This window comes from Labeo rohita, chromosome 13 (genome assembly GCF_022985175.1).
Source record: "Labeo rohita strain BAU-BD-2019 chromosome 13, IGBB_LRoh.1.0, whole genome shotgun sequence".
Classification (NCBI taxonomy): domain Eukaryota; kingdom Metazoa; phylum Chordata; class Actinopteri; order Cypriniformes; family Cyprinidae; genus Labeo; species Labeo rohita.
Genome location: NC_066881.1, coordinates 11,321,990 through 11,346,603, shown reverse-complemented (window position 1 = coordinate 11,346,603; position 24,614 = coordinate 11,321,990). Strand labels below are relative to the sequence as shown.

The 24,614-nt window shown below is 35.7% G+C and overlaps 2 protein-coding genes across 4 annotated transcripts; one reads left to right on the top strand and one right to left on the bottom strand.

Annotated features, from left to right (window-relative positions):
• Positions 1 to 843: 843 nt before the first annotated feature.
• On the top strand, positions 844 to 9,112 carry wdr32 (WD repeat domain 32). Of its 3 annotated transcripts, none has more exons than XM_051126641.1 (7): positions 850 to 1,478; positions 3,076 to 3,189; positions 3,473 to 3,670; positions 4,555 to 4,757; positions 6,876 to 6,947; positions 7,510 to 7,655; positions 7,734 to 9,112. In XM_051126641.1, exons 1-7 carry the CDS (start codon positions 1,075 to 1,077, stop codon positions 8,103 to 8,105), a joined length of 1,509 nt encoding a protein of 502 aa, XP_050982598.1. In that variant the 5' UTR covers positions 850 to 1,074; the 3' UTR covers positions 8,106 to 9,112. The 3 variants fall into 3 exon arrangements, with proteins under 3 accessions (XP_050982596.1, XP_050982598.1, XP_050982597.1); XM_051126640.1 differs by having other exon boundaries at positions 858 to 1,478; positions 6,873 to 6,947; XM_051126639.1 differs by having other exon boundaries at positions 844 to 1,478; positions 6,873 to 6,947; positions 7,510 to 9,112.
• Positions 9,113 to 12,345: 3,233 nt separating this feature from the next.
• cpxm1a (carboxypeptidase X (M14 family), member 1a) lies at positions 12,346 to 23,293 on the bottom strand. The gene is made up of 13 exons (XM_051126808.1): positions 22,997 to 23,293; positions 21,984 to 22,093; positions 21,752 to 21,891; positions 21,367 to 21,451; positions 20,996 to 21,146; positions 19,690 to 19,778; positions 19,488 to 19,611; positions 17,485 to 17,681; positions 17,125 to 17,304; positions 14,070 to 14,364; positions 13,762 to 13,901; positions 13,572 to 13,674; positions 12,346 to 13,432 (listed from the first exon to the last, which is right to left on the bottom strand). Exons 1-13 carry the CDS (start codon positions 23,253 to 23,255, stop codon positions 13,122 to 13,124), a joined length of 2,184 nt encoding a protein of 727 aa, XP_050982765.1. The 5' UTR covers positions 23,256 to 23,293; the 3' UTR covers positions 12,346 to 13,121.
• Positions 23,294 to 24,614: the final 1,321 nt, after the last annotated feature.

The following is a 24,614-nucleotide window of genomic DNA, read 5'->3' as shown; positions in this document are numbered from 1 at the left end:
TGTTTCAGTAAGATATTTTGTAAATATATCAAAACTTACATTTTGATTAGTAACATGCAATGCATTGCTAAGAACTTTATTTGGACAACTTTAAAACTGATTTTTCTCAATATTTAGGTTTTGTGCACACTCAGATTCCAGTTTTTAAATAGTTGTATCTCAGCCAGATATTGTCCAAATACCGTCCTAACAAACCATACATCAATGGAAAGCTTATTTATTCAACTTTCAGATAATGTATAAATCTCAATTTTAAAAAAATGACCCTTATGACTGGGTTTGTGGTCTAGGGTCACACATAATGTTTATTGCACTTCATGTTGTTAATAAAAACAAAAAGATAATATTTTCTTACTGTGGATATGGTGTTACTAAACCACAGCTATTTGAAGTTTCATTTCCCCTCTAAATTATTAGGTGGCTGGAACGCTACAAATAATGAATAGACATGAAAACATGAAATATTATTTCCAAGCATGTATACACATTCTCGTAATGCATTTTAGGACTGAGATTTGTTATATTTACACCGCTTTGACCAGCAGGTGCCGTCAGCCTCGAATCGGTGAATCACCACACCTTGCAGAAGTTTCGACTTCGAAAAACTTCCTTCTCCCATTAGAAGTTGTCAGTAATGTGAAGGACTTTGTGGGAATCCACGGTGTATGAATTTTCAGTCAGTTAACACAGAAAAGTATCAAAGTATTTGTTTTAATTTGAGCTGGCACATATAGACGTATTTGTGAAACATATTTAAAGTGAATACACTGTAAAAGTAAAATATCAGCTTTTTAAATAGTCTAAAAAGTCTTCAAACCAACAAAGATATCAATCAAAGCTGTCTCACTATCCCAGTGCAGTTTTAATTTATGCAGAGAAGGAACCGGAAATACGTAGTCTGTTGTATCCGCACACATCCGCAGCACTCCTGTGTTTGTATTAATGGATGTTTAAGCGGTTTCTGCACACATTGCAAGACGGGCTGGCTCGTAGGTCCAGTGCCTGTCCGCCCACTGCAGGAGGGTGAGTTTGGGTGAGTCTCAAAACGGAGCCGCTAGCAACATTCGTGCAACAATGAGCTCGGGACAGCCGAGCGACAATGAGGAGCCCGAGGAGCCGCGCACTGGTCTACTGCGCGATGAGGAGGAGGAGGACGACAGCGATGAAGACAAGAGCTCCACGAGACCGTCATCACCGCAGGCGGGCCGGGAGAGTGTCGGGATGCAGGGCAGTTCGAAGCTGGAGTTGGCCGCTGACGGCGGGACGGGCTCGGGGTGCAGAGTCTCGAGTGCGTGCGACTCTCTGTTCTCCTGGATCTGCAAGAGGGAAGTCCGCAGGGGGCCGTACGTAGACCCCGCGCGGGATCATTTCCGTACCATGACACGGCTTTATTCCTCCATGAGCCCGGCTACGGACTCGGTGAACCTCAGTACGCAAACCCACGGGGCTGTCTTCAACTTGGAGTACTCACCGGACGGGTAAGTGCCGAGTTTAGTGTTGCCCTTGTCATGAGTCCCGTCGCTCAATTCATTTATGAGTGCACTTATGTGCACTTTTGACTGCTTAACATTAAACAAAATAAACTTTTTAAAGCTTTTTTCAAACGTATTATTTGTTAAAACGTACTGGAACATATACACTTTAAATGGTAGACTTGCTGATATTTTAAGTTAAGTATTTTAAATGCAAAAATGAAAAAGGAATGTTTGTTTCTGAATAAATACATTTTGAATGAATAAATAAAATCTTAGTTTCGATGATTCGGTGATGACAGCTATTCTAAAGTAACAAGAAAAAAACTCACTAACTCATTAATAACATTTCTGATGTTCTGATGTAATTAATTTTAATATACACACATGCATGTATATATTTCAGAAAAATATTAATATGTATATATTTGAATTGTTTATTTGCAAAAACAGTTAACTCCTTTTTTTAAACATTTCAGAAATCATGTTTTTTATTATGTTATATTTGTATTGTTTTATTGTGTTAGTTAGCTGTATTTAATTTGTTTTACCTAATCAAAATAACAGTTTGAGTGAGATTAATTGGAATGCACATTGAAATGAAAATTGTTAAAAACAGTTGTTTCTGCAGATGAACTTTTTATATATGTTCACATATAATTTATATTATATACAAATACTTGTATATAATTTTAACATTTCTCTGAAATAAATACGTGCGTGTGTGTGTATTTATATATACATAATAAATGTATGCAGCACACACATTATGTAAACAAAAACCTTTTATTTTGGATTTGATTAATTGTGATTAATCGTAAATAATAGTTTGACAGCATTATTTTTGTTTTTCCTGATTTTAGAGGAGTTATCAATATTTGAGATTTTATTTAGTATTTTATTCAGAAACAAACATGTTAAGAAACTTATTTTACGTGTGTACAGTTCAGATCTCTGAACAGGTCACACCAGATGTAAATTTCTTTTTTATTTGCATGTGTGCTAAAGAGTAAGTACAATTCACGCAATAAGTGAACATGGGTTGCTAATTAAAAATTATGAGTTGATCATTGAAATGTACTTTTAACATTGTCTAAACATGGTGTGAGCCATCACATGCAAAATGATCCATTCAGTTATCACAGTTATGACAGTTATCTGTCAGATATACATATATATTCCATATATGACATGTAATGTCAATGCATCTCTCCTTTGTCTGACATACCCATTTCAGTTGTTGGAGTCTCTACTAATCAGCTAATGATCTGAATCAGGTGTGTTTGATTAAGGAGACATGGAAAACATGCAGTGTTAGGGGCCTTCCAGTAACATGGTTAGGAACCACTGCTCTGTAGCATTGACTTTTCCCAGTAAACTTTTATCTACTGACAAAACTGACATTCTTGTATGGCATTGTAAGCTGTCCATGACAGATGAGCCAAAGCAATAATTAAATTAAAGTAATGCGATTAAATGTTTAACACATTTAAACATTTAAAATGATCTTTTTGTTAAGTGGAACAGGTTTTTTAACAGAATGCATCTACCGTACAGAAACTTTTGTCCTAATTGGCAAACACCTGTATGATGTTTTTTCTAGGTCAGTTCTGACAGTTGCTTGTGAGCAGACAGAAGTGCTTTTGTTTGACCCCGTTTCCTCCAGACATATCAAAACACTGGTGGAGGCTCATGAGGACTGTGTAAACAACATAAGGTACATGTGCACACAATATATAATCGATCAGGAACCTTTTTGACATGAGTGAAAGCTTTTAAGTTTTTTTTTTTTTAATGTAAGATCTTTTTCATAGTAGTAAGAACTAATTCAAAATAATTTGCATGTTGAATACTTAGATTTGCATACTGCTCGATGATCCTTTTGTTTTTCCTTCTCTTACCCACACGTATACTATCTGGCATATTCATTCAGTGTATGCAGATGACAGCTGTGTCGTTTAGGTATGAAGTTGTATGGCTGATGTTGTGTACTTTTTTAGGTTTCTCGACAACCGGCTGTTTGCGACCTGCTCTGATGACACCACCATTGCATTGTGGGATTTGCGTAAACTCAACTCGAAGGTGTGCTCATTGCATGGCCACGCCAGCTGGGTCAAGAACATAGAGTATGACACACACACTCGCCTACTAGTGACGTCAGGATTTGACGGAAATGTAATCACATGGGATACCAACAGGTATGTTTTGTGGTTAAGAGGATTGTGTTTCCTAGCTGTCTTAAAAGAAAAGTTCTCACAAAATGAATTGTTCACCCTCAGGCCACTCCAAAATGCAGATGAGTTTGTTTCTTTATTGGAAAAGGTTTGAAGAAATGTAGCATTACATCACTTGATCACCAATGGATCCTTTGTAGTGAATGGGTGCCGTCACCAAACAGCTGATTAAAACATTGGAATAATCTACAAGTAATCCATTCAACTGTAGACCATCAATTAAGTGAAGTGAAAAGCTGTTTGTTTATAGGAACTATTGGTTTCAGCCAAAATTCAAGTCCATTATTCATAAAGCTTTCACCAGTGAAAACGTTTCCTCTCACGCCAAAATCCACCCACATATTTGTTTAGAAATGTTTTGGACTGTTTTCAGTTATAATCAGAGCTTGATCTGTGTGTTTTTTTTTTCTTTTGATTCAAATGAGACCACTTATTCATTGGAGAAAGCAATAATATATTTAGAGGAGTCATAGTGTAGCCAGAAGCAACAGTTTGAAGTTAAAAACATCTTAATGATGTATTTGTTTCTTACACACAGATTTTCACTTTAATTAATTGTTGGATTTAAGTTTTGTGGATTACTTGTAGACTATTATCAGCTGTTTGGACTCTCATTCTGACGGCACCCATTCACTGCAGAGGATCCACTGATGAGTAAGTGATGTATTGCAAAATTTTTCCAAATCTGTTGAAACAAACTCATCTACATTGTGGATGTTCTGATGGTAAGTACATTTTTAGAAAACATTAAGCAAATTTTCATTTTCGTGAATTATTTCTTTGAGATTGAAGAATGTTTAAGTGGTTATGTGGATCTTTGTGTCATTGCACTGTCATTGTTTGTTTAGGTTCACGGAAGATGGCTGTCCACACAAGAAGTTTTTCCACACACGCTATCTTATGCGGATGCGTCTGACTCCAGACTGCAGTAAGATGTTGATCTCCACCTCCTCTGGTTACCTGCTCATCTTACATGACCTTGACCTCACTCAGAGCCTTGAGGTCGGCAGCTACCGCATCCTACGGGCCCGCAGAGCTCCACTGAGCACAGGTACATACATAATGCATAAGCAAAAAAGATATATGTGAAAATGTCTGAAATGTATGTCAACCATTAACTTTTTTAGCTTTAAGTATTCATCTATATTTAATTTAGTATTTAGTGTTTGATAACTTAATTCAATTTCCGTATGTTTCCTACTTGCTGATGGGCACAGGTAAATAATGGCTTTATGTGATGATTGTTTTAAGTTAAATTAGAAGTCTAATAAATGTTAAAATTGATAGCTGTCAATTATACTGTAATGTTGAATGGCAATATTCAGTGGTTAAATATTAGGGAAAAAAGAACAGTTTCCTAGAGGTGTCAGTAGTACTGGAATCATTAGGGATGTAATGATGTTATCAATATTGTGATATCGCAGTAGCAGTCTTGATATTATCGTGGTCACATGATACATGAAACACTAGGTCTTCTGGCCAAAAAGTGTAGTTTTTAAAATAAATTTAAACTTCTTATTCTAACATAAAAGGTCTTCAAAATTGTGTTTTGGGCCGTTATGCTTTGACACAGTATCTGTCAAACGAACTAAAAACTCAAGTTTAAAAGTCCCATCTCGTTTTCTTTTCCAACTTCAAAATCATCCTACATTGCTGCAGAAGTACTGTCTCAGTGTTTACAAAGTGAACATGCAGAGAAGATCAAATGCCATGTAGGACGATTTTGACATTGAAGAAGAAAAGGAGTTTTTCGACATACCCTAATTGTATTGACCTTATTGAATCGGGGGAAAAAACATTTCACACAGACTTAGACAAGATGAGCGTTTGAGGTTAAAAAGTATATTAGTTGTCAATTTGTTTTGAAAATGACCGATCGTTTTGCTAGATAAGACCCTTCTTCCTCAGCTGGGATCATTTAGAGCCGTTTGAAGATGCATTTAAACTGCATTTTGGAAGTTCAAAGTTGGGGTAACTTTGTGGCCGCCAATTATGCTTAATTTTCATGGCAGATGATTACAGCATTTCACTAGATTTGTAGTTAGACGCGTTTTTGTTAGTCTGTTTTCTCTGAGGCTGGAGTTTTCCATTAAAATAAAAGCACTACTGACGATTCTGTCAAAATAAAAGCATAAAGGTGCAGTATGAATTGCTGACAGCTAGCAGTTTAAATGGGTAACGTTACTGCAGTCCAAATTAAAAATATTTCTTTCAAGTGTAGAATTTAGGATAATAGACTTATGAAATTTACCTATGAAATTTTGCCTATGAAGAAAATTTTTTTCATTTATTTTGCAGTGCAGTTGTTTTCCAATATATGGCTATTACTGGTTGTTGTTGTTGTTGTTTATTATTATTATTATTATTATTATTATTATAATTATTTATTATTATTATTATTATTATATTATAATTTGTTTGGCTTTCTAAAACACCAATGTGAATGTAATTTATATTGAGACAGTATATCACAAATAAAAAGAGTTGAGTCCTCTTTAAAGCTGGGTACAAGTCGATTTACTGACTTTTTTCTGACTTAAGTTTTCTTAGGTAAGAACATGGGTTGGAGCTCTCAAAGTGTGTTAGAATAATTTAACTTTAAAATATACAAAGTTTTACATTTTTTACAACTCTTCATTTATCTTTTTTTTTATTATTATTATTTTTTTAAATATTGTATTGACTTCATATCGCATTGTGAGATTTTGATATCATTACATCCCTAGGAATCAGTGATACTTGCCTTCGGTCATTCATTTTTTTTTTTTTTAACAAATATTAAAAATATACTGTCTTTGTTATTTCTACATTCATTTGAAGATTGAATGTGAAATTATTGCTATATAAAAGTATATTTAAAAACTGTAATGTTAGGTGGGCTTTATGATGATTAATCATGATTAATTTCAGAAAAAATTTGTGATTTAAAAAAATTTATTGATTGACAGCACTGTTTATTGCATTTTAATGCTGCTTCCTTAAATGTAAATTTTAATTACAGATCTGATGGTTACCTCAGGAACTTAACTGGAATTTGACTGGAAATCCTAATTCAGTTTTGAATGTTGCACAACCCTATAAAAGACTGCTGGTTATTTGTACTGCAAATCCTGTGCCCATCACCCTCATTGTTATTTTTAAAATTAAGCCTCTTCTTTTCTTTCAGAAGGTTCATCAGCAGGTTCCAGGTCGGGGGGTTCCCGTCACACCATTGACAGTAAAACACATCCACACAGAGAGGGTATGACTGAATCAGAATGATTATGAAACTGGTATATGTGACCTTGGACCAAAACCAGTCATAAGTAGCATGGGTATATTTGCAGCAATTTTTGTAGCGATTTTTCTTTTATGCCAAAAATCATTAGAATGTGAAGTAGAGATCATGTTCCATTAAGATATTTTGATATTTCATACTTTATATAATAAAAAAATATATCAAAACTTAATTTTTTATTAGTAATATGCATTGCTAGTATTTCATTTGGACAACTTTAAAAGCAATTTTTCTCAATATTTGGATTTTTATTTTTTTTCAGATTCCAGATTTTCAAATAGTTGTATCTTGGCCACATATTGTCATATCCTAACAAACCATACATCAATGGAAAGCCCATTTATTCAGATTTCAAAATGGACCCTTATGACTGGTTTTGTGGTCCAGGGTCACACATATTAGTAGTTTAGTCTTGTTAACAGTTGTTTAGTAGTTTAGTTTTTTTGATTGTGCACCTTTTAAACCAGATACTGGTGTTACGACAGTAAAGTTTTTACTCCAGTGTTCACCTTTTGTGTTTGCCCAGGTCTGTCACCCAGAAACAGTCTTGAGGTTTTAACCCCAGAGATCCCAGGCGAGAGAGACCGTGGAAACTGCATCACCTCCTTGCAACTGCATCCTAAAGGCTGGGCCACATTGTTACGCTGCTCCAGCAACATGGACGACCAGGAGGTCAGTGACGTAACCTACAGTAAACCTGAAAAGTGCCTGCAGAATGAATTTCAACATTATAATTTCTGTCTTTTTCAGTGGACGTGTGTGTATGAGTTTCAAGAGGGAGCTCCACCTCGACCTCCGGTGTCTCCTCGCTGCTCTCTGCGTCTCACGCACTACATCGAGGAGGCTAACGTCGGCCGCGGCTACATTAAGGAGCTGTGCTTCAGTCCCGACGGCCGGCTCATCTGCTCGCCGTACGGTTACGGCGTGCGCTTGCTGGCGTTCGACGAGCACTGCGCTGAGCTGGCGGACTGCATGCCTGTGCGGACGGCAATGCTGCGAGAGATTCGCTCCATCTACTCTCACAGCGACGTGGTGCTCACGTCAAAGTTCTCACCCACTCACTGTCAGTTCGCATCGGGCTGCCTTAGTGGACGCGTAGCTCTGTATCAACCACACTTTTAACACATGCAAACGCATTAGAATTTACACTGATCGCTGAACTGTATGGAAGAAGCTTTCGATTGTTCAGGCGGAAAATGGGAGAACGAAACTACCTGAAACAGAGTGTGTGTTTTGTTTTGTTTGTTTTTTTTTTGGTGTGTGTGTGAGGTCACACTGCATGTGAATGACCTTTACCATGTTTGTCATTTTTAGATGTAATTGTTCTTTACGCTGTGTAAAAGCGAACAGCATTAGTTTTTCTCCACGATGGAGGTTGAATGAGTCACGTGAGCGTTATGGGATGTTTTTTGGTTGCTCACCCGATGCAGCACTGCAGTAACCGCTTAAGCCAATCATTTTCATGTAACTGTAAAGCCAAACATTTTAGACAATGCCATATTTGTTTTCAGAAACATGTTTTTCTGGAAGTATGTCACTTTTACTAATTGTTTGTTTTTATTTTTGGACTGCTCATCTGTAACAACACTAACTGAGGTTTGATTCGTGGATTGTCAATGCAGTATGTACCGTGTACGTGTGAGTATTGGGATGAATACGACTTCTGCCGATGGTTGAGTGAGTGAATGGACTGGGAGTTTTGTAATGTTCTGGTTTTCATATGCTTCTGGTCCCTACATGGACAATCAGCAGTTATGAAATGTTCAGATGACCATAATGCACATTGGTGGGAGCTTTGAACTCTGGATGTGAGGACATTGGGAGAAGACAGTTCTGATGCAGGTTTAATTGTTGGATGAGTGTTTTATACAGATAAGTTTAGCTTTCTTAAAATGAAAAAGAGGATAAAATCTGAATGTTCATCTTTTCTGGGACTAAAATCAGTTGGTCATCCTTATCAGTTATTATAATAGTGACTGTTTTTGAACATGGAAATTTAAAAGCAGAGTAACAGTTAAAAGTTACCTTTACTCATCCATGATTCTCATTTGATTCACTCCATTCATGTTAACAATACTAAGGGTGCAGTGGTACAGATATATTAAATAAAGAAACTTTTTCATATCTTCTGTTTGGCATGAGAAAAAAGAATGCTGTAGAAAAGAGCTGTTTTTAAGCAAACATTAGACTACTATTAGCATACCTTAGACTGATGGAGTGCACTGAATAAGCATTGCCATCTGGCTCCCTGAAGCAGATTGCATGTAGGACAGAGGTGTCACTCGTTTAAGGTCAAGAGCTGGATTGGGAAAAAATGTCAGTTTGTCTGTCAGTTGAGCTGAATTTTTGTAAACCTTAAGTCTTCGTTATACATATGAAATAGAAACACTTAGAATTGGTTGCTTTCATATGGCAGACGGTATTGGATAATATATGTAACCCTGGGTCAATTTTTTTTAAATTGAGATTTATAGATCATCTGAAAGCTGAATAAATAATGATTTATGGTTTGTTAGTATACTATTTGAAAATCTGAAAAAATCAAAATATTGAGAAAATCACCTTTAAAGGGGTCTTCGGATACAAAGTTCGCTTTTTTGTGTTGTTTGAACATTAATGTGTGTTGGCAGTGTATGTACAAATCTACCCTATAATGATAAAAATCCATGCAGTGAAAATAATATCCCCTTTTTCAAACTGAGCCATTCTCAGATGCCGGTCAGTGTGGCGTCACCGCGCAAATCATTCGTGATCCAGCTTCACTTACAGCAGAAGTGAGTATACGTTTTTGGTTTTTTGTTTTTTTAATGAATCTTTGCGATCGCCTTGCCTTATAACGTGGTAGTTAGGAAGTTTAGTGGCTAAATGCGACTAAATTAAATAAGCTCGTCACTCCACAGAGAGAAGAGAGGGGCGGGGTGAGCTCATTTACATTTAAAGAAACAACCCCTTACAATGAGATGATTTTTGCAGAGCTCATTTTGACAAACGTAAAAAGGGTGTTGTATTATACAGTTGACAACTATTGAGAAATTTTAACCAAAGTGTATAACAGACTTTTTATTAAGACCCTAAAGAATCATATCAATTTGTGGAAAATGGGCATATATATATAACTTTATTTCAGACACACAATTGGTCCATAGAGGAAAAAAAAAAAAGTGACACATAAACAGCAATAAAATTCATCCGATGACCGCTTTAAAGTTGTCCAAATGATTTTCTTAATGCATATTACTAACAAAACTAAAGTTTGATCAATTCACGGCAGAAAATGTACAAAATATGCTTATAGAACATGATCTTTATTTAATATCCTAATGATTTTGACCCATACAATGTATTGTTGGCTATTTTTCAAATATACCCATGCTACTTAAGATTTTGTGGTCCAGGGTCACATATACAAAATACCAGTTATAGGTTTGTTTTTCTTTTTTTTTTTTTTTTCTTTATCTTTTAGTCTTTTATGCTCACAAGGCTGCCTTTATTTGATCAAAAATATAGTAAAAGCAGTAATATTGTGAAATATTGTTACAATTAAAAAAAAAAAGAAAAAAACTATTTTGATGTTTTAAAATGTAATTTATTCCTATGATGCAATGCTGAATGTTCAGCATCATTACTTGCCTTCACTGTCACAAAATCTTTCTAAAATCATTCTAAAATGCTGATTTGATTCCAGAAACATCTCTCTGTTATTATTATTACTTGCTGCTTAATATTTAAGGAAAGTGTGATACTTTTTTCAGAATTCTTTGATGAATAGAAAGTTCAGCAGAGCAGCATTTATTTGAAATGGAAAGCTTTGTAACATTATAAATGTCTTTTCTGTCTTTTTTGATTATTTATTTATTTTGCTGTATAAAAGTATTAATATCCTAAAAAAACATACTCAAATTTTAATGGTAGTGTATATAACAGATTGAAAGTATGAGGAAAATGAACTTGGTTGCTTAGGAAGTATGGAAACCCACAGATCTACTGGTGTAGCATTCTGTGGAAATTATTCATACCCTTTAATTTTCATGATTTATGTTGCAGCCTCATGTTAAACTGCTTTAAATGACTTTTTTCCACATCAATCTAAACTCCATAAACCGTAATGACAAAGCACAAAACAGGCTTGCAACAATTTAGCAAATTTATTAGAAATGAAAAACTGAAAGATTCCATTGCATAAGTATTCATACCCTTTTCTGGGACATTTGGAAATTTAACTCCGGAGCATTCATGGCGTAAAGATTCCTCATCTAAGTACTGAGTTAAGGGTATGAATACTTATGCAATGTGCTTATTTCAGTGTTTTATTTTTAATAAATTTGCAAAGTTGTCACAAATCTGTTTTGTGCTTTGTCATTATGGTGTATGGAGTGTAGATTCATGTGGACCAAAATTTTGAAGCAGTTTAACATAAGGCTGCTACATAAAACATGAAGAAAAATGAATAATGAATATATAGCAGTCATAAGGGTCAATCTTTTGAAACTGATATTTCAAATAAATTACTAAAGATTTCGGTTGATGTACGGTTTGTTAGGATAGGACAATATTTGGTCAAGTTACAACTATATGAAAATTTGGAATCTGAGGGTGCAAAAATATCACATTTTTGAGAAAATCGCCTTTAAAGTTGTCCAGATGAAGTTTTTAGCAATGCATATTACTAATCAAAAATTTAATTTTGATATATTTATGGTAGGAAATTTACAAAATATCTTAGTGGAACATGATCTTTACCTACTATCCTAATGGTTTTCGGCAAAATCGATCATTTTGACCCATACAATGTACTTTTGGCTATTGCTACAAATTTACTCATGCTACATAAGACTGATCTGTGGTCTAGGGTCACCAGTACCAGCACTCCCTATACGCAGAATACGCAGTCTGCGTAGGGCACCAACTCCCAACTGCTTAATTTTCTGTCGTGTGATTTCTGAATGCTTGAGACAATTAAAAAAAAAAAAGACAACTGTATTAATTAAATCAAATCATAGCTATAGGTAACTGTCTAGAGCTACAACTGTAATTTATAAATAATACAATTTCATTACAAACTATTTATTTATTTACTTTTATATTTTATTAAAGTTCTATTCTGATCCCGTATAGTAGGTGTTTTTTTATTTCCATAATATTTGAGGGAGGGGGCACAACAATACAATTCTGCTTAGGGCACCCATTTGGCCCTGAGGGTCACATATTTATATATATATATATATATATATATATATATATATGTATATACATAATACATAATGAATATGAATGTATTTTAGCGTGATTAAGCATTTTTTTTCCTTAAATAATCCTGCAGTGCAGACACCATTAAATTAACACATCTGAGGAAACTGAGAGGTACTTTCTGTAAAATCCTTTATTAACTTTATTATAATATCATTACATTCTGAATGTAGAAACCAGCTACAATTTCAGAGTCTTGCTCACATATGAGGCATTCTTAGAAATCTCTGTTAGTGGTAAAAAAAAAAAAAAAAAAAAATATTCACATGTTAAACAGCAGACTAGGGACAAGAAGTAATCACATTGAGTAAAATACAGTTGAAATCTTGAAAACCAGTATCTTTAAAGGAGAAGCCCACTTCCAGAACAACAATTTACAACTAATTTACATCCGAGAGCCTGTGCTATGCGAGCTTTTGTGCTTAAAAAGCATACAATTTTTTTTTTTTGAAAAAAATGGCTGATCGTTTCGCTAGATAAGATCCTTCTTCCTTGGCTGGGATCGTTTAGAGCCATTTGAGGCTGCATTTAAACTACATTTTGGAAGTTCAAATTCGGGGGCACAAATGAAGTCTATTATATGAAGAAAAATCCTGAAATGCTTTCCTCAAAAAACATAATTTCTTTACGACTGAAGACAGAAAGACATGAACATCCTGGATGACAAGGGGGTGAGTAAATTATTTGTGAATTGTTGTTCTGAAAGTGGACTTCTCCTTTAAATCCTTCTTCGGACCCGACCGGCTTCAGGGAACTCTTGTCTCTTATTTCATTGTCAAAGATATGGAGCTTTTAGTAGTGTAGAGGAAGCTGTTCCGTCACTTTACAGTCCAGAATCTCAGAGTCTCTCAATCTGCAGCAGACTGGCTCATTATTTGATAAATGAGTTGCTCACTTTCGTTTAACTCGGTTTTGACGCTGCTGTTGTTCTCGGCGGCGGTTGAGAATCTTGGTGCTGGCGCGGAGTTTGCGCATTCGCAAGGCTCGGATCCGCACCTGATTGTCCCGGGGAATTTTCCCACCACTGGCCAGGATCTGTTTAAGACGATCCTGTGAGGTTTTGGTGAGGGTGAAGTCACAGATGGTCGCCTGGGGCTCGGACCCTACAGAGCAGTGGCGGATTCGTGGGAAATAGCCTTCTGCCCACACCGTTATCTTGTACTCACCTGGATTCAACAAACGCCAATAATCGCCATCGACAGCTGCAAGCAGGTGAATAAAAGGAAAAAATTATTATTTTCAGCATTAACAACATAACTGAATTGGTGTAATCTAGTTTATTTGGCATAGTGAATGGTAAAAATTCTGATAAAATGATACTAAAATAAAGCTGATGTATACCAGATCTTATGTCATGATCCAGGCCATCCACCTTAATGACAGCATTTGCAATGCCAACTCTAGTGTCCTTGTCCCTGATGACACCTTTTATGCCTCTGTGCACCTGCAGAAACCAGAGAGCAGAAGAAAATGGAAATGAGAATTCCAGCAGAATAATTTTCTGTGCAGGACAGAGGGAAGGTGAACTGACCTGCTCCATGTACAGAAGGAGAGACTCTTTGTTGTTCTCCCACTCGACAGGAAGTTCACTGGCATGTGGGAACTTATCACAGGACAATTCTACAGTTATTTCGAAACAGTTTGTGTGAAGGTAACTGAAGTCATTCATACCTATAAAGCAAAAATAAAATGTAAGGATGAGAATATAAAACATTAAAACTTATCAGTACATTTAACATTTAACTAGGATTTGCACTGTTTTAGAAAGTTCCCTTTCCAATGTAATAAAGTTGTATAAACTGAAGTTACTTTGTGCTTGTGTGTTTGATGTTTACTCACTTCCTGGTACAGTGTGCCAGTCCCCTCCATTGATGATGTTGTTGTGCTGGTGGAAGTCTTCATAGTGACAGATCCTCCGCTCTGGGTTTGCCATCACCAGATTGGTGGACGCATAGACGGTAGCTAGCCAACGGAAGAAATCATTGTCTGCGGTGGGCGTGTCCTGGCGAGGGATCCAATCACGTGTGCAGTCGAAAGGGTAAGTGACCACCAGCTCTCCCCCGTGCAGATTAGCACTCAGTACAAACGGGATGTCCTGCATCCAGCTGATTACAGCACGTGTCTCTGGAGCAACCTTAAACAAACGTGTGCATATACAAGGGTCATTATAGTTAACTAAAACTAAAATTACTTACTAAAAAGTTTAACTGAAACAAAATATTTAAAAACAAATTTTATGTAAGCTAGATGCTAAAACAAATTTTAATTTAACAAAATGTGCTAAAATAACTATATATAGCTTATATATACTGTGCCTTGCGAAAGTATTCAATTTTTTTCACATTTTGTTTTCTTGCTGCCTTATGTTAAACTGCTTGAAATTACTTCTTTTTCCACATCAATCTACAAATAAAAGACTTAAACGATTCCATTGCATAAGTATTCATACTCTTATGTGGGACAGTTGAAATTAAGCTCAGGAGCATTCATATGTGTCAGTGTTACTACACTAAGAGTGACATTAACCTGTGGCAAAATCAATTGAATGGGTATGGTTTGGAAAAGCACACGTCTTAATAAAAGGTCTAACAGCTAAAAATGCATATCAGAGCAAAAACCAAGTCCTGAGGTAAAAAAAAAAAAAAACTGCTGTAAAGCTCAGAAACAGGATTGCGTCAAACCACACATCTGGGAAAGAGATCAGAAAAAAAGTTGCGGCATTGAAGGTTCACAGAAGCATGTAGTCTCTGTTACCCTTACTGGAAGAGGTTTGAAACAACCAGGACTCTTCCTAGAGCTGGTCTCCTGGCCAAACTGAGTAACTGATGGAGAAGGACTTTGGTTAGAGTGGTGAGAAGCTGATGGTCACTCTAGTTGAGCTCCATGATTATATATGGAGATAAAAGAAATTCGTAGAATGACAAACATCACAGTAACACTCCACCGATCTGGGCTTTATGACAGTGTGGCCAGATTCAATACTCTTGCAGGTAAAGACATAAGAAATCGCACTGAGAAATTTCAAAAAGGCACCTAAAGGACCCTCAGACTGTGAGAAACAAGATTCTCTGGTCTGACGAACCTTCAATCCAAGTCTCATGTTTGAAGGAAACCAAGCACTGCTCATCACCTGCAGATTACCATCCCAAAAGAAAAGTGTGGTGGCATCAACCTCATGCTGTGGGGATGTTTTTTCAGCGGCAGGGACTGAAGGACTTGTCAGAGTAGAAGAAAAGCTCACTGCACCAAAATTCTGAGATAGCCTTAATGAAAACCCAGTTCCGGCTGGTCAGAAGGTTCAACTTCCAACAGGACAATGACCCTAAGCACACAGCAAGAGTGGCTTATAAACAATTTTATGAATGTCCTTGAGTGGCCCAGCGAGAGCCTTGGCTTTAACCCAATCAGACATTTCAGGAGAAACCTGAAAATGTCTGCCATCCCCCATCCAAGCTGACAGAGCTTGAGAGGTGAAGAGGTGAGGAAGAAGAATGGCAGATAATTGCCAAATGCTGATGAGCAAAGCTTGTCGCATCATACCCAAAAAGACTTGATGCTGTATAGGTGCTTCAGCTAAGTACTATGTTAAGGGTATGAATACTTATGCAATGTTCTTATTTCAGTGTTTTATTTTAATAAATGTACAAAGTTGTGACAAATCTGTTTTACTGATCTGTTATGGTGTATGGAGTGTAATTTAAAAAGTATTTTAAAGCAGTTTAATATAAGGCAGCAACATAACAAAATGTAAAAAACGAAAGAGGATGAATACTTTTGCAAGGTGCTGTATATATATCAGTACATACATATATCAAAGAAAACAATATTATTTTCAATATTACCAACATAATTGTATTGCTACAATGCAGTTTATTCTGCATAGTAATTTCTAGATGTATAACAGGGTTATTATATTGTAGTTAACTAAAACCATACAAATTCTGAATTTCTCAGTTCTGTTTTTTATACTTTATATCAATTCAGCTTTTCTCACAGAATTGCAGGAAAACTCTAAACTAACATATAAAACTAATAAATAAAAGTTGATCAAAAACATAGACATTTTTTAAAAACTACAAAAACAACTCTCAGAATCTGGTTTAGGGTCTAGTCTAGACTAGGATCTTGATCTGGGTCTAGTTTCAATATGAGTCTGGCCCCTGTAGCCCCTCCCCCAAGCATAAAAGTGAAACGTTGCCCATAATAACATCATAATCCACAGAAAAGAAGTCTATGTTTGGGTTCTTTAATTATTACATTTCATCATATATGAGTTCACATCTATCGTTGTTATGGATGAAGTGTGAATTTCATTTCTAATCTGCTTTCTGCTCTTTCACATCTGTGTGTTTTTCTATCTGAGGCCCCGGCACAGGGAGCTTCAGCTTACAGGAAGTGCTCAAATTCTTCAGATTTGCTTGACCCTGATTCCCTGTGCACAATGTGTCCTCATCTGTACAGCAAAGACTAACAGACTGTTAAAAAGTTGAATTAATGTGACCCTTAATTCTGACTTTAACTGCTCGTCCAAATAAAACAAACAGTATGAGGGTACATAAAAATCACTGAAAGACCTCATAGCTCTGCTGTTTTCTTAGTCAAACAAGTCATTTGCTTGACTCTTCAAATGAGACAAATGTACCCAGAGTATTTCATAAGTACACATACTGTATTATAAAGCTTGTTTCTGCAACTAATTGCAACTTTTTGTCTCACAATTCTTTTTTCTCTTTTTTCTTGCAATTTGCAATTTTTCTCTTTTGTCTTGCAATTCTGAGTTTGTATCTTGCAATCTGGACTTTTTTTCTCAGAATCCTGAGATAAAAAGTCATTTTTTCAATTCTGTGGCAAAACAGGCTTCCATAGACAAGCATGGATGACAATTCATACTTACTAAAGCTTCGGTTGAGGTGTAGTACTCTGGCATGGGAATGTAATGGTTGCTCACTCTCCTCTTGCCCATGGCCATCTCCTGAGCATCCCACATGATGGTGTTGAGGTCAGGGAAGTTATGGTTCATGTCAATGCCTTCAAAACTGTAGCGTCCAAGAGCCCAGCCAGAGAGTTCTGAACCCTGTTGAAACAAACAGATGCAACTACTAGAGTACAAGACAATGATCACACTAGTGTCAGTTCTATGGGACTGCAAATAGAATGTATAATCTTAAAACTTCTACAATATTATTAAAACTACCACCTATAACTTCCATTCAAATCGATGTTTTTCTTAAATCAGTGTTTCGTCTTGTCTTACCTTCTCATAGGCTTGCTCATATCCATCTGGGTTCATAGATGGCAACAGGTGGATGCGTGTGTCCTTCACAAGCTGTACGATGCGCTGATTGCCTCGTTTGTATTCACGACAGATGTACTGCATAAGATTTAGCAAAAGCTCCCGGCCTAAAACTTCGTTCCCATGCATCCCGGCAACATAGCGAAACTCCGGCTCACCTGTATGCAAACAGTGTTATCATTAACACTGAAATATTCACAATTTGGAACAGGAATTCACTTAAAATCATGCACTGACAACAACCATACTTTCATTATGCATTTAAATAAATATTTAAATGTGCCTCAATTTGATTAGCACATACCTTTTTTAAAATGTTTTTAAACTTTTGTTTTAACATAAACTAATAACCTTAATGCATATTTATCAGTCATACATGAATGAAACGGGTAAGAAACAGGTATAATTTCTGTAATAGTACTACTCAACTGAATGTATTTCAGATACACAATAAGCAGCTTTATGCTGATTCTAAGCAATTTGTATAGATGCATTTTGAAAATATGATTATTTAAAGGAGAAGTCCACTTCCAAAGCAACAATTTACAGATAATGTACTCACCCCCTTGTTATCCAAGATGTTCATGTCTTTCTTTCTTCAGTTGTAAAGAAATTATGTTTTTTGAGGAAAACATTTCAGCATTTTTCTCCATATAATGGTCTGATATGAAAATGCAGTTTAAATGCGGCAACACTCCCAAATGCGGTTGTAAATGATCCCAGATGAGGAAGAAGGGTCTTATCTAGCGTAACAGTCGGTTATTTTCATAAAAATAATACAATTTATATACTTTTTAATGTCAAACGTTTGTCTTGTCTTACTCTTCCCGACCTCTGTTTTTGTTTTCAAGGTTCATGACAGTTAGGGTATGTTGAAAAACTCCCATCCCATGTTCTCCCTCAAGTGCAAAATTGTCCTATATCGCTGTTTTACTTTTTTTGTTAAGGGTGTTTGATCTTCTTTGCATGTTCACTTTGCAAAAATTGGGTCGGTACTTCTGCGGTGATGTAGGATCATTTCGAGTTGAGGGAGAAAATACGATCGGTATCGGTATCAGTATTTCGACATACCCTAACTGTCTTGAACCAGAATATACAGAGTTCAGGGAGAGTAAGACATGACAAGCATTTGAAATTAATAAGTATTTAAACTGTATTTTTTAAAATGAAAATAACCGATCGTTTTGCTAGATAAGACCCTTCTTCCTCAGCTGGGATCGTTTACAACCGCATTTGGGATCGTTTGAAGGCGCATTTAAACTGTAATTTGGAAGTTCAAAATCAGGGCACCATATCAGTCCATTATATAGAGAAAAAATCCTGAAATGTTTAACTCAAAAAACATAATTTCTTTACGACTGAAGAAAGAAAGACATGAACATCGTAGATGACAAGGGGGTCAGTACATTATCTGTAAATTATTGTTTTGGAAGTGAACTTTAAATAAAATTAAAAAGTTACAAATAGTTAAACTATGCCATGATTTTTTGTGCGCTGAAATTGTACCTGTTTAATTTATGTATACTTGACAGATATGCATCACATTAGTTGTATTTGTTTATGTATGTCAGGACTAGATTTTTATTTTATTGAGATTATAATAATAAAGACCATTGTAATTGGAACATTTTCTATCCTCACAGAGAGATTAAAGGAGTCAAACTGTTACAATATGCTTTTGGTGAATCCCCAACAGAATCTGATGAATGGTGGAATGTTTATTCTGGCCAAATCAGTGATGAAAAGCAGATGTGTGATAAAAACATATTACATAAAGGAATGATGAATAAGCAAAAATAAGCATGAAACCAAAGAAAACATCATCTATTACCTGGTTTAACGGAAAAATAGGACACAGAAAATTAATTCTCTGGAAAAGCATGACTGGAACATGAGATTATGTGTGTGGTTTTATAGATTAAGAGACCTGAATAACTTTTAAGACTCTCAAAGTAAACACTTACCAAGCTCATGTTTTCCAGGGTTATCGGATATTTCCATAACATAAAGCTTTAGTCCAGTGTAGCTCCTCCCAATAGTGTAGATCCGTGTGATATCTGGACACTTGTCATTCACAGACTTCATTAACTAGAGAGAGAGTGACGTGTGTCAGTTCACTTACATTAATAAACAGGATAAATATGAAGGTCTAAAATTCACTCTAACCTTCCTCATCTCATTGTAATTATGGTGCCTGAAGTCGAGGTCATCTGAGGATCCGTGCTCAGTCTCGGAAAAATGTGGGTTGTCAGGATCTACACATATAAACAAAGTTTTGTCAGACTGCATTTTGAACTGTTCAATAATTTAAAACTACAGCATGAAACTGACATTATAACTCTGTCTCTATGTGGTAAGATCTACAGTGGAGATTGACTGACTTGTTGAGGTTTTTGGCTGACTTGAGTAGAAAATTCTAAGGTCTTGTAAAGGAAAAAGTGAAGAAATACACTGCCGTTGAAGAGTTTTGGGTCAGTAAGATTTTTTTGGAAAAAAAAAATCTCAGCAAGAATGAATTCAATTGATCAAAAGTGACAGTAAAAACATTTGTAATGTTGCAAAAAAATTTCAATTTCAAATAAATTCTGTTTGTATAAAAGCAGCTTCAAGGAGCCCTAAATGATCCCAGCCAAGGAATAAGGGTCTTGTCTAGCAAAACGGTCATTTTCTAAAAAAAAAAAAAAGTATATACGTTTTAACCTTAAATGCTTGTCTTGTCTAGCTCTGCGATGCGCATGCGTACTCTGTGTAATCTGGGTCAATACAGTTAGGGTATGTCGAAAAACTCCCTTCTCATTTTCTCCTCCAACTTTAAAATCACCCTACATTGCTGCAGAAGTACCGACCCAGTGTTTACAAAGTGAACATACAAAGAAGATCAAACGCCCTTTATAAAAAAACCCCCGTGAAACAGCGACGTAGGATGGTTTTAAAGTTGGAGGAGAAAATGAGATTGGAGTTTTTCAGCATACCCTAACTGCATTGACCTGGATTGCACAGAGTGTAATGGACATCGCAGAGCAAGACAAGACAAGCATTTGAGGTTTAAAAGTATATACATTTTAATTTTTGTTTAGAAAATGACAGATCGTTTCGCTAGATAAGACCCCTATTCCTTGGCTGGGATCATTTAGAGCCCTTTGATGCTACATTCAAACTGCATTTTGGACGTTCAAACTCACGGGCACCATTTAAGCCTACTATATGGAAATAATTCCTGAAAAGTTTTCCTCAAAAAATATAACTTCTCCTTTAATCACATAAATACAGATTTAAATTATGATGAACATAACAGACTTCTTTCAAAAACATTAAAAAAATCTTACTGCCCCCAAACCTATGAATGGCAGTGTATGCAAGAAAATAGCCTAATGTTTTCATATTCAAAATGCTGTTTCAAAAAAAAAAAGAAGTTTCCATATGCCATGGTTTTGACCCAAATATTTCAAAGTACAGCTGTGTAATGTTATACCTGGCACTGGGCAGCCCAGAACTTCAGCGCGGAGGCAAATGGTGCCATTGCTAAACCAGGTCTGTGGGTTAATGCGAATGTATTGTGCAACTGAGGGCTCAGGAAACAAAGCCAAAACTGGCGTCTCCAAATCTTCATTCCCAACAAACACCTGCATAGATATTGTCAGATTAGGAGAGACAATATAGTACACACATAGAACAGAAAAACTGTAAGACACATGCTGGAAAACTTTACTGTACAAATGAAAGGCTTTAAAGATTTATATGCTCCTCTAACTTTTATAAAGTCATGTTTTATTCTCAGAGAAGCTCTATGGTGCACAGCTGACAAAAGTAGGTTAGTGTTACTTAGAAATTTCATAAACTTACGGCCTCCTCTGTTCCATTCATGCAGGGCTCCCAAACCGATGAGTCATTACTGAACTGCACCTTATATGTGCGGACCCAGTTCAAGCTACACCCACAAATAAACACAAACACATTTTGGCAAGATGAATATAATGAAAATGCATGTATCCTGTAAAAGTTGACCTTTGTGAAAATAAAAAGTACACTTTAGAATACTTTGCACAGAAGTTCTTATTACAGAAATAATACACTTTTTAAAAATGTGCAATTGTATTGTAATTAAAAAAAATGTAATTAAATGTAATTGCATGAATTGTATTAAATGTAAGTAAAAAAATTATAATGAAAGAATGTGTATGAATAATGACAGTGATGATTATGATGAAGATCAAAGATATGCACTCACCTCCAGATTGAGTTTCTGCCCTGGAGGATGACGCCAGTAAAGAGTGTTGGTCTGAGAGCATTCACCTGCAACCACTGTTCCTGATCCTCCACCCCAGCACACCACGCCCCGTCATACTCATCATCATCCTCCAGACCAGACTACAACATCACACATGTATGCAAATTTACAACATGCTACATCAAATCTACCTCCAAACTCTTTGAAAAAAAAAAACACACAATGGGCTGACCTGTATGTTAAGGCGTCCTCTGTGAGGACCAACACCAACACTCAAATACGAAGAAGACTCCAATTGATCATCAGAAACTTTCAGAGACTCCAAACCCAGCGGTGGACAATCTGATAGACAGAGATTGAGACAAACAAATGTAAGATAAACAGTTACTTATTAAACCAGAGAGGAACCTAAGAATGTTTGGAAGAAAGATAACATTCAATGTGCTCTAATGAATCACATAGCGGTTTCCTCTTATTTTCTAATGTGATGAACATTTTGATAATCTAAAGAAACTTTTTAAAGAACCTTGTGTGCTTTTTTATTTTCTATTAATTTTAATGGTTCTTCACGTATCTATTGATGCCAATAAAGAACCTTTATTTTTAAAAGTGTAGGGAACAATTTTTCTCTCTCTCCAAAGGGTTTCATATGATGTTCTTTTGATAATTACTTCAAGAAGTAAACATTATCTTCTGGTGGGAGTGCAGGAATGCTGAGCCAACAAATGTCCCATTGATTCACAGTTATTGCTTAAAACAAAGGCTGGTGAATCAGCATCAAGTTTGTTGCTTAAGCATTCCTGTATTCCCACAAATTCTTGACCTAATTTATCCTTAAACATGCAGCCTGATAATAAACAGATGTGATTAGAAAAAAAAAAAAGATATGCATTGTACATAATAAAGCTTTAAGTGAATGTTCTGAATAGACACAAATACTAATATGTATACTAATACATTAAAATAAAAATAATATATAGACACTAGTAGTAGATTTTCTGTATGACTTTCTTTCTTCTATAGAACACAAAAGAAGATGTTTTGAAGAATGCTGATAACCAAAGTGTTTTGTTGACCACCGACCACCGGGGGGGGAAAAAAACACAGAGACATTTATCAAAATGTTTTCTTTTATGTTCCGGAGAAAAAAAAATCACTTATAATAGATCACAGTTATTAAGGCATGTTATAACTTTGTGCCATACAGGACATTTAAAGAAAATTGTTCTGAATTCATAAACTCGCCTTGTTTTGCTCCATGGGTCTCTTTGTTCATCTGTTCTCCATCTTCAGTGGTATTCCTCTGCCCCTCAGTGTGTTCTTTATCGGGTTTTGCTGTGTTCAAACTTTCAGTAACATTCCCAGCCAGATTTAATATTGACTTTAAATCATTAGATTCAGATTTGGTAGCATTATTACTGACTGTCTGATTTTCAGATGAAAAACAGGCATGTGCAATGCAAAGTATAATTGCAGCACAAACGTGTACTCTTTGCATAGGCATTTTCCTTCTCCAATAACCTATATTCGTGTCCGAGACTCCAAGCACAATTTAAAAGTCAGATATTGGAAGAACGCCCCGTAACATAATACCACACCGCAGCCACTACCGTATATTGTAGAATAGACGCCGTGCGGACTGTGATTGTGTTGTCAAGAAGTATTAACCCAAGAAAGCAGAAAAGCAAAACTTTTTCAATTTTCGCTCCCCTGGATTACCTTATTACCTTTTTCCCCTGGTTACCTTATTATTTTAATCACCATACTATGTTGTCTTCTATGTCAAATACTTGAATTTACCCAAATACTTGAATCAATATTTTAAACTGCTGTTAATAACAATAGACTGTTTAAATATACTGTTTATTTTAGCCTATCTAAATTATACATGTAAAATGTTTCGTTTTATGTCTACATTTTAGGCACATCACATTCCGGCTTTACAAACAAACATGTAGGTCCATGACGTTAGTCTGTTCTAGCGCAAGTTGTACACAAACTCACGTTAGAATCACTGAATATAAGAAATTAATCTGAATCTTTTAGCTATTTACCTATCTGTAGATTCTGCACTGTTATGAATACGCAAGTGTGCGCAATCAACACAGCATCGGCGTTTTTTAAGCGTTGACTAATCTAATCGCCTCTGATTGGCCTATGCATTCCTAAATTCAACAGAAACGCGTTTGATTGGTTATAAGGCTCAACGCTGCACATAACAGCGCGTAAAAACAACCTGACGTGGTGTGAGCGGATTAAAACGTTTTATTAATTTTCACATTTCATTTTAATCGTGGCAGCCGTAATGCTTAGTTTAATGGTGCAGGGACAGTTTTGGCCTCTTTGTCTTGAATTTATGAGGCATTTATGTGGCATTTTTGCCATAAGCCTCATAATATCCGAACCGCTGTATTATATCTGACACATATATTTCTAAAGCCTCTAAATTATCAACATGATCAAAACTTAAAAAAAAACCCCCACACAGTTGTACACAATTTTCTCCATGCCTTCTGCCCTCTAATTTACAGTTCATACTGTTTTGGTAAGTAAAAAAATAACTGAGAATAACTTTTATTTATTTACTTATTTATTTATTGAAAAATCATGTTACGCTTTAGCCAATGTCAAATAGGCTTATTGAGTTTTTTTTAATGGAACAGTTTAATAAACCTTCAGGCAAAATATATAGGCTATAGTATTATTTTACGTATGAAATAGTGGGAATATGGCGCTCATAGTGGATGAGAAATAACAAATCAGTTTTATCCAGAGGCTCAAAATGCACAAATATTTAGTTTAGTGCAGATGTTGTCACTTACAGTCAGACGAATTTCTGATACTGAGACTTTTATACCAGTAT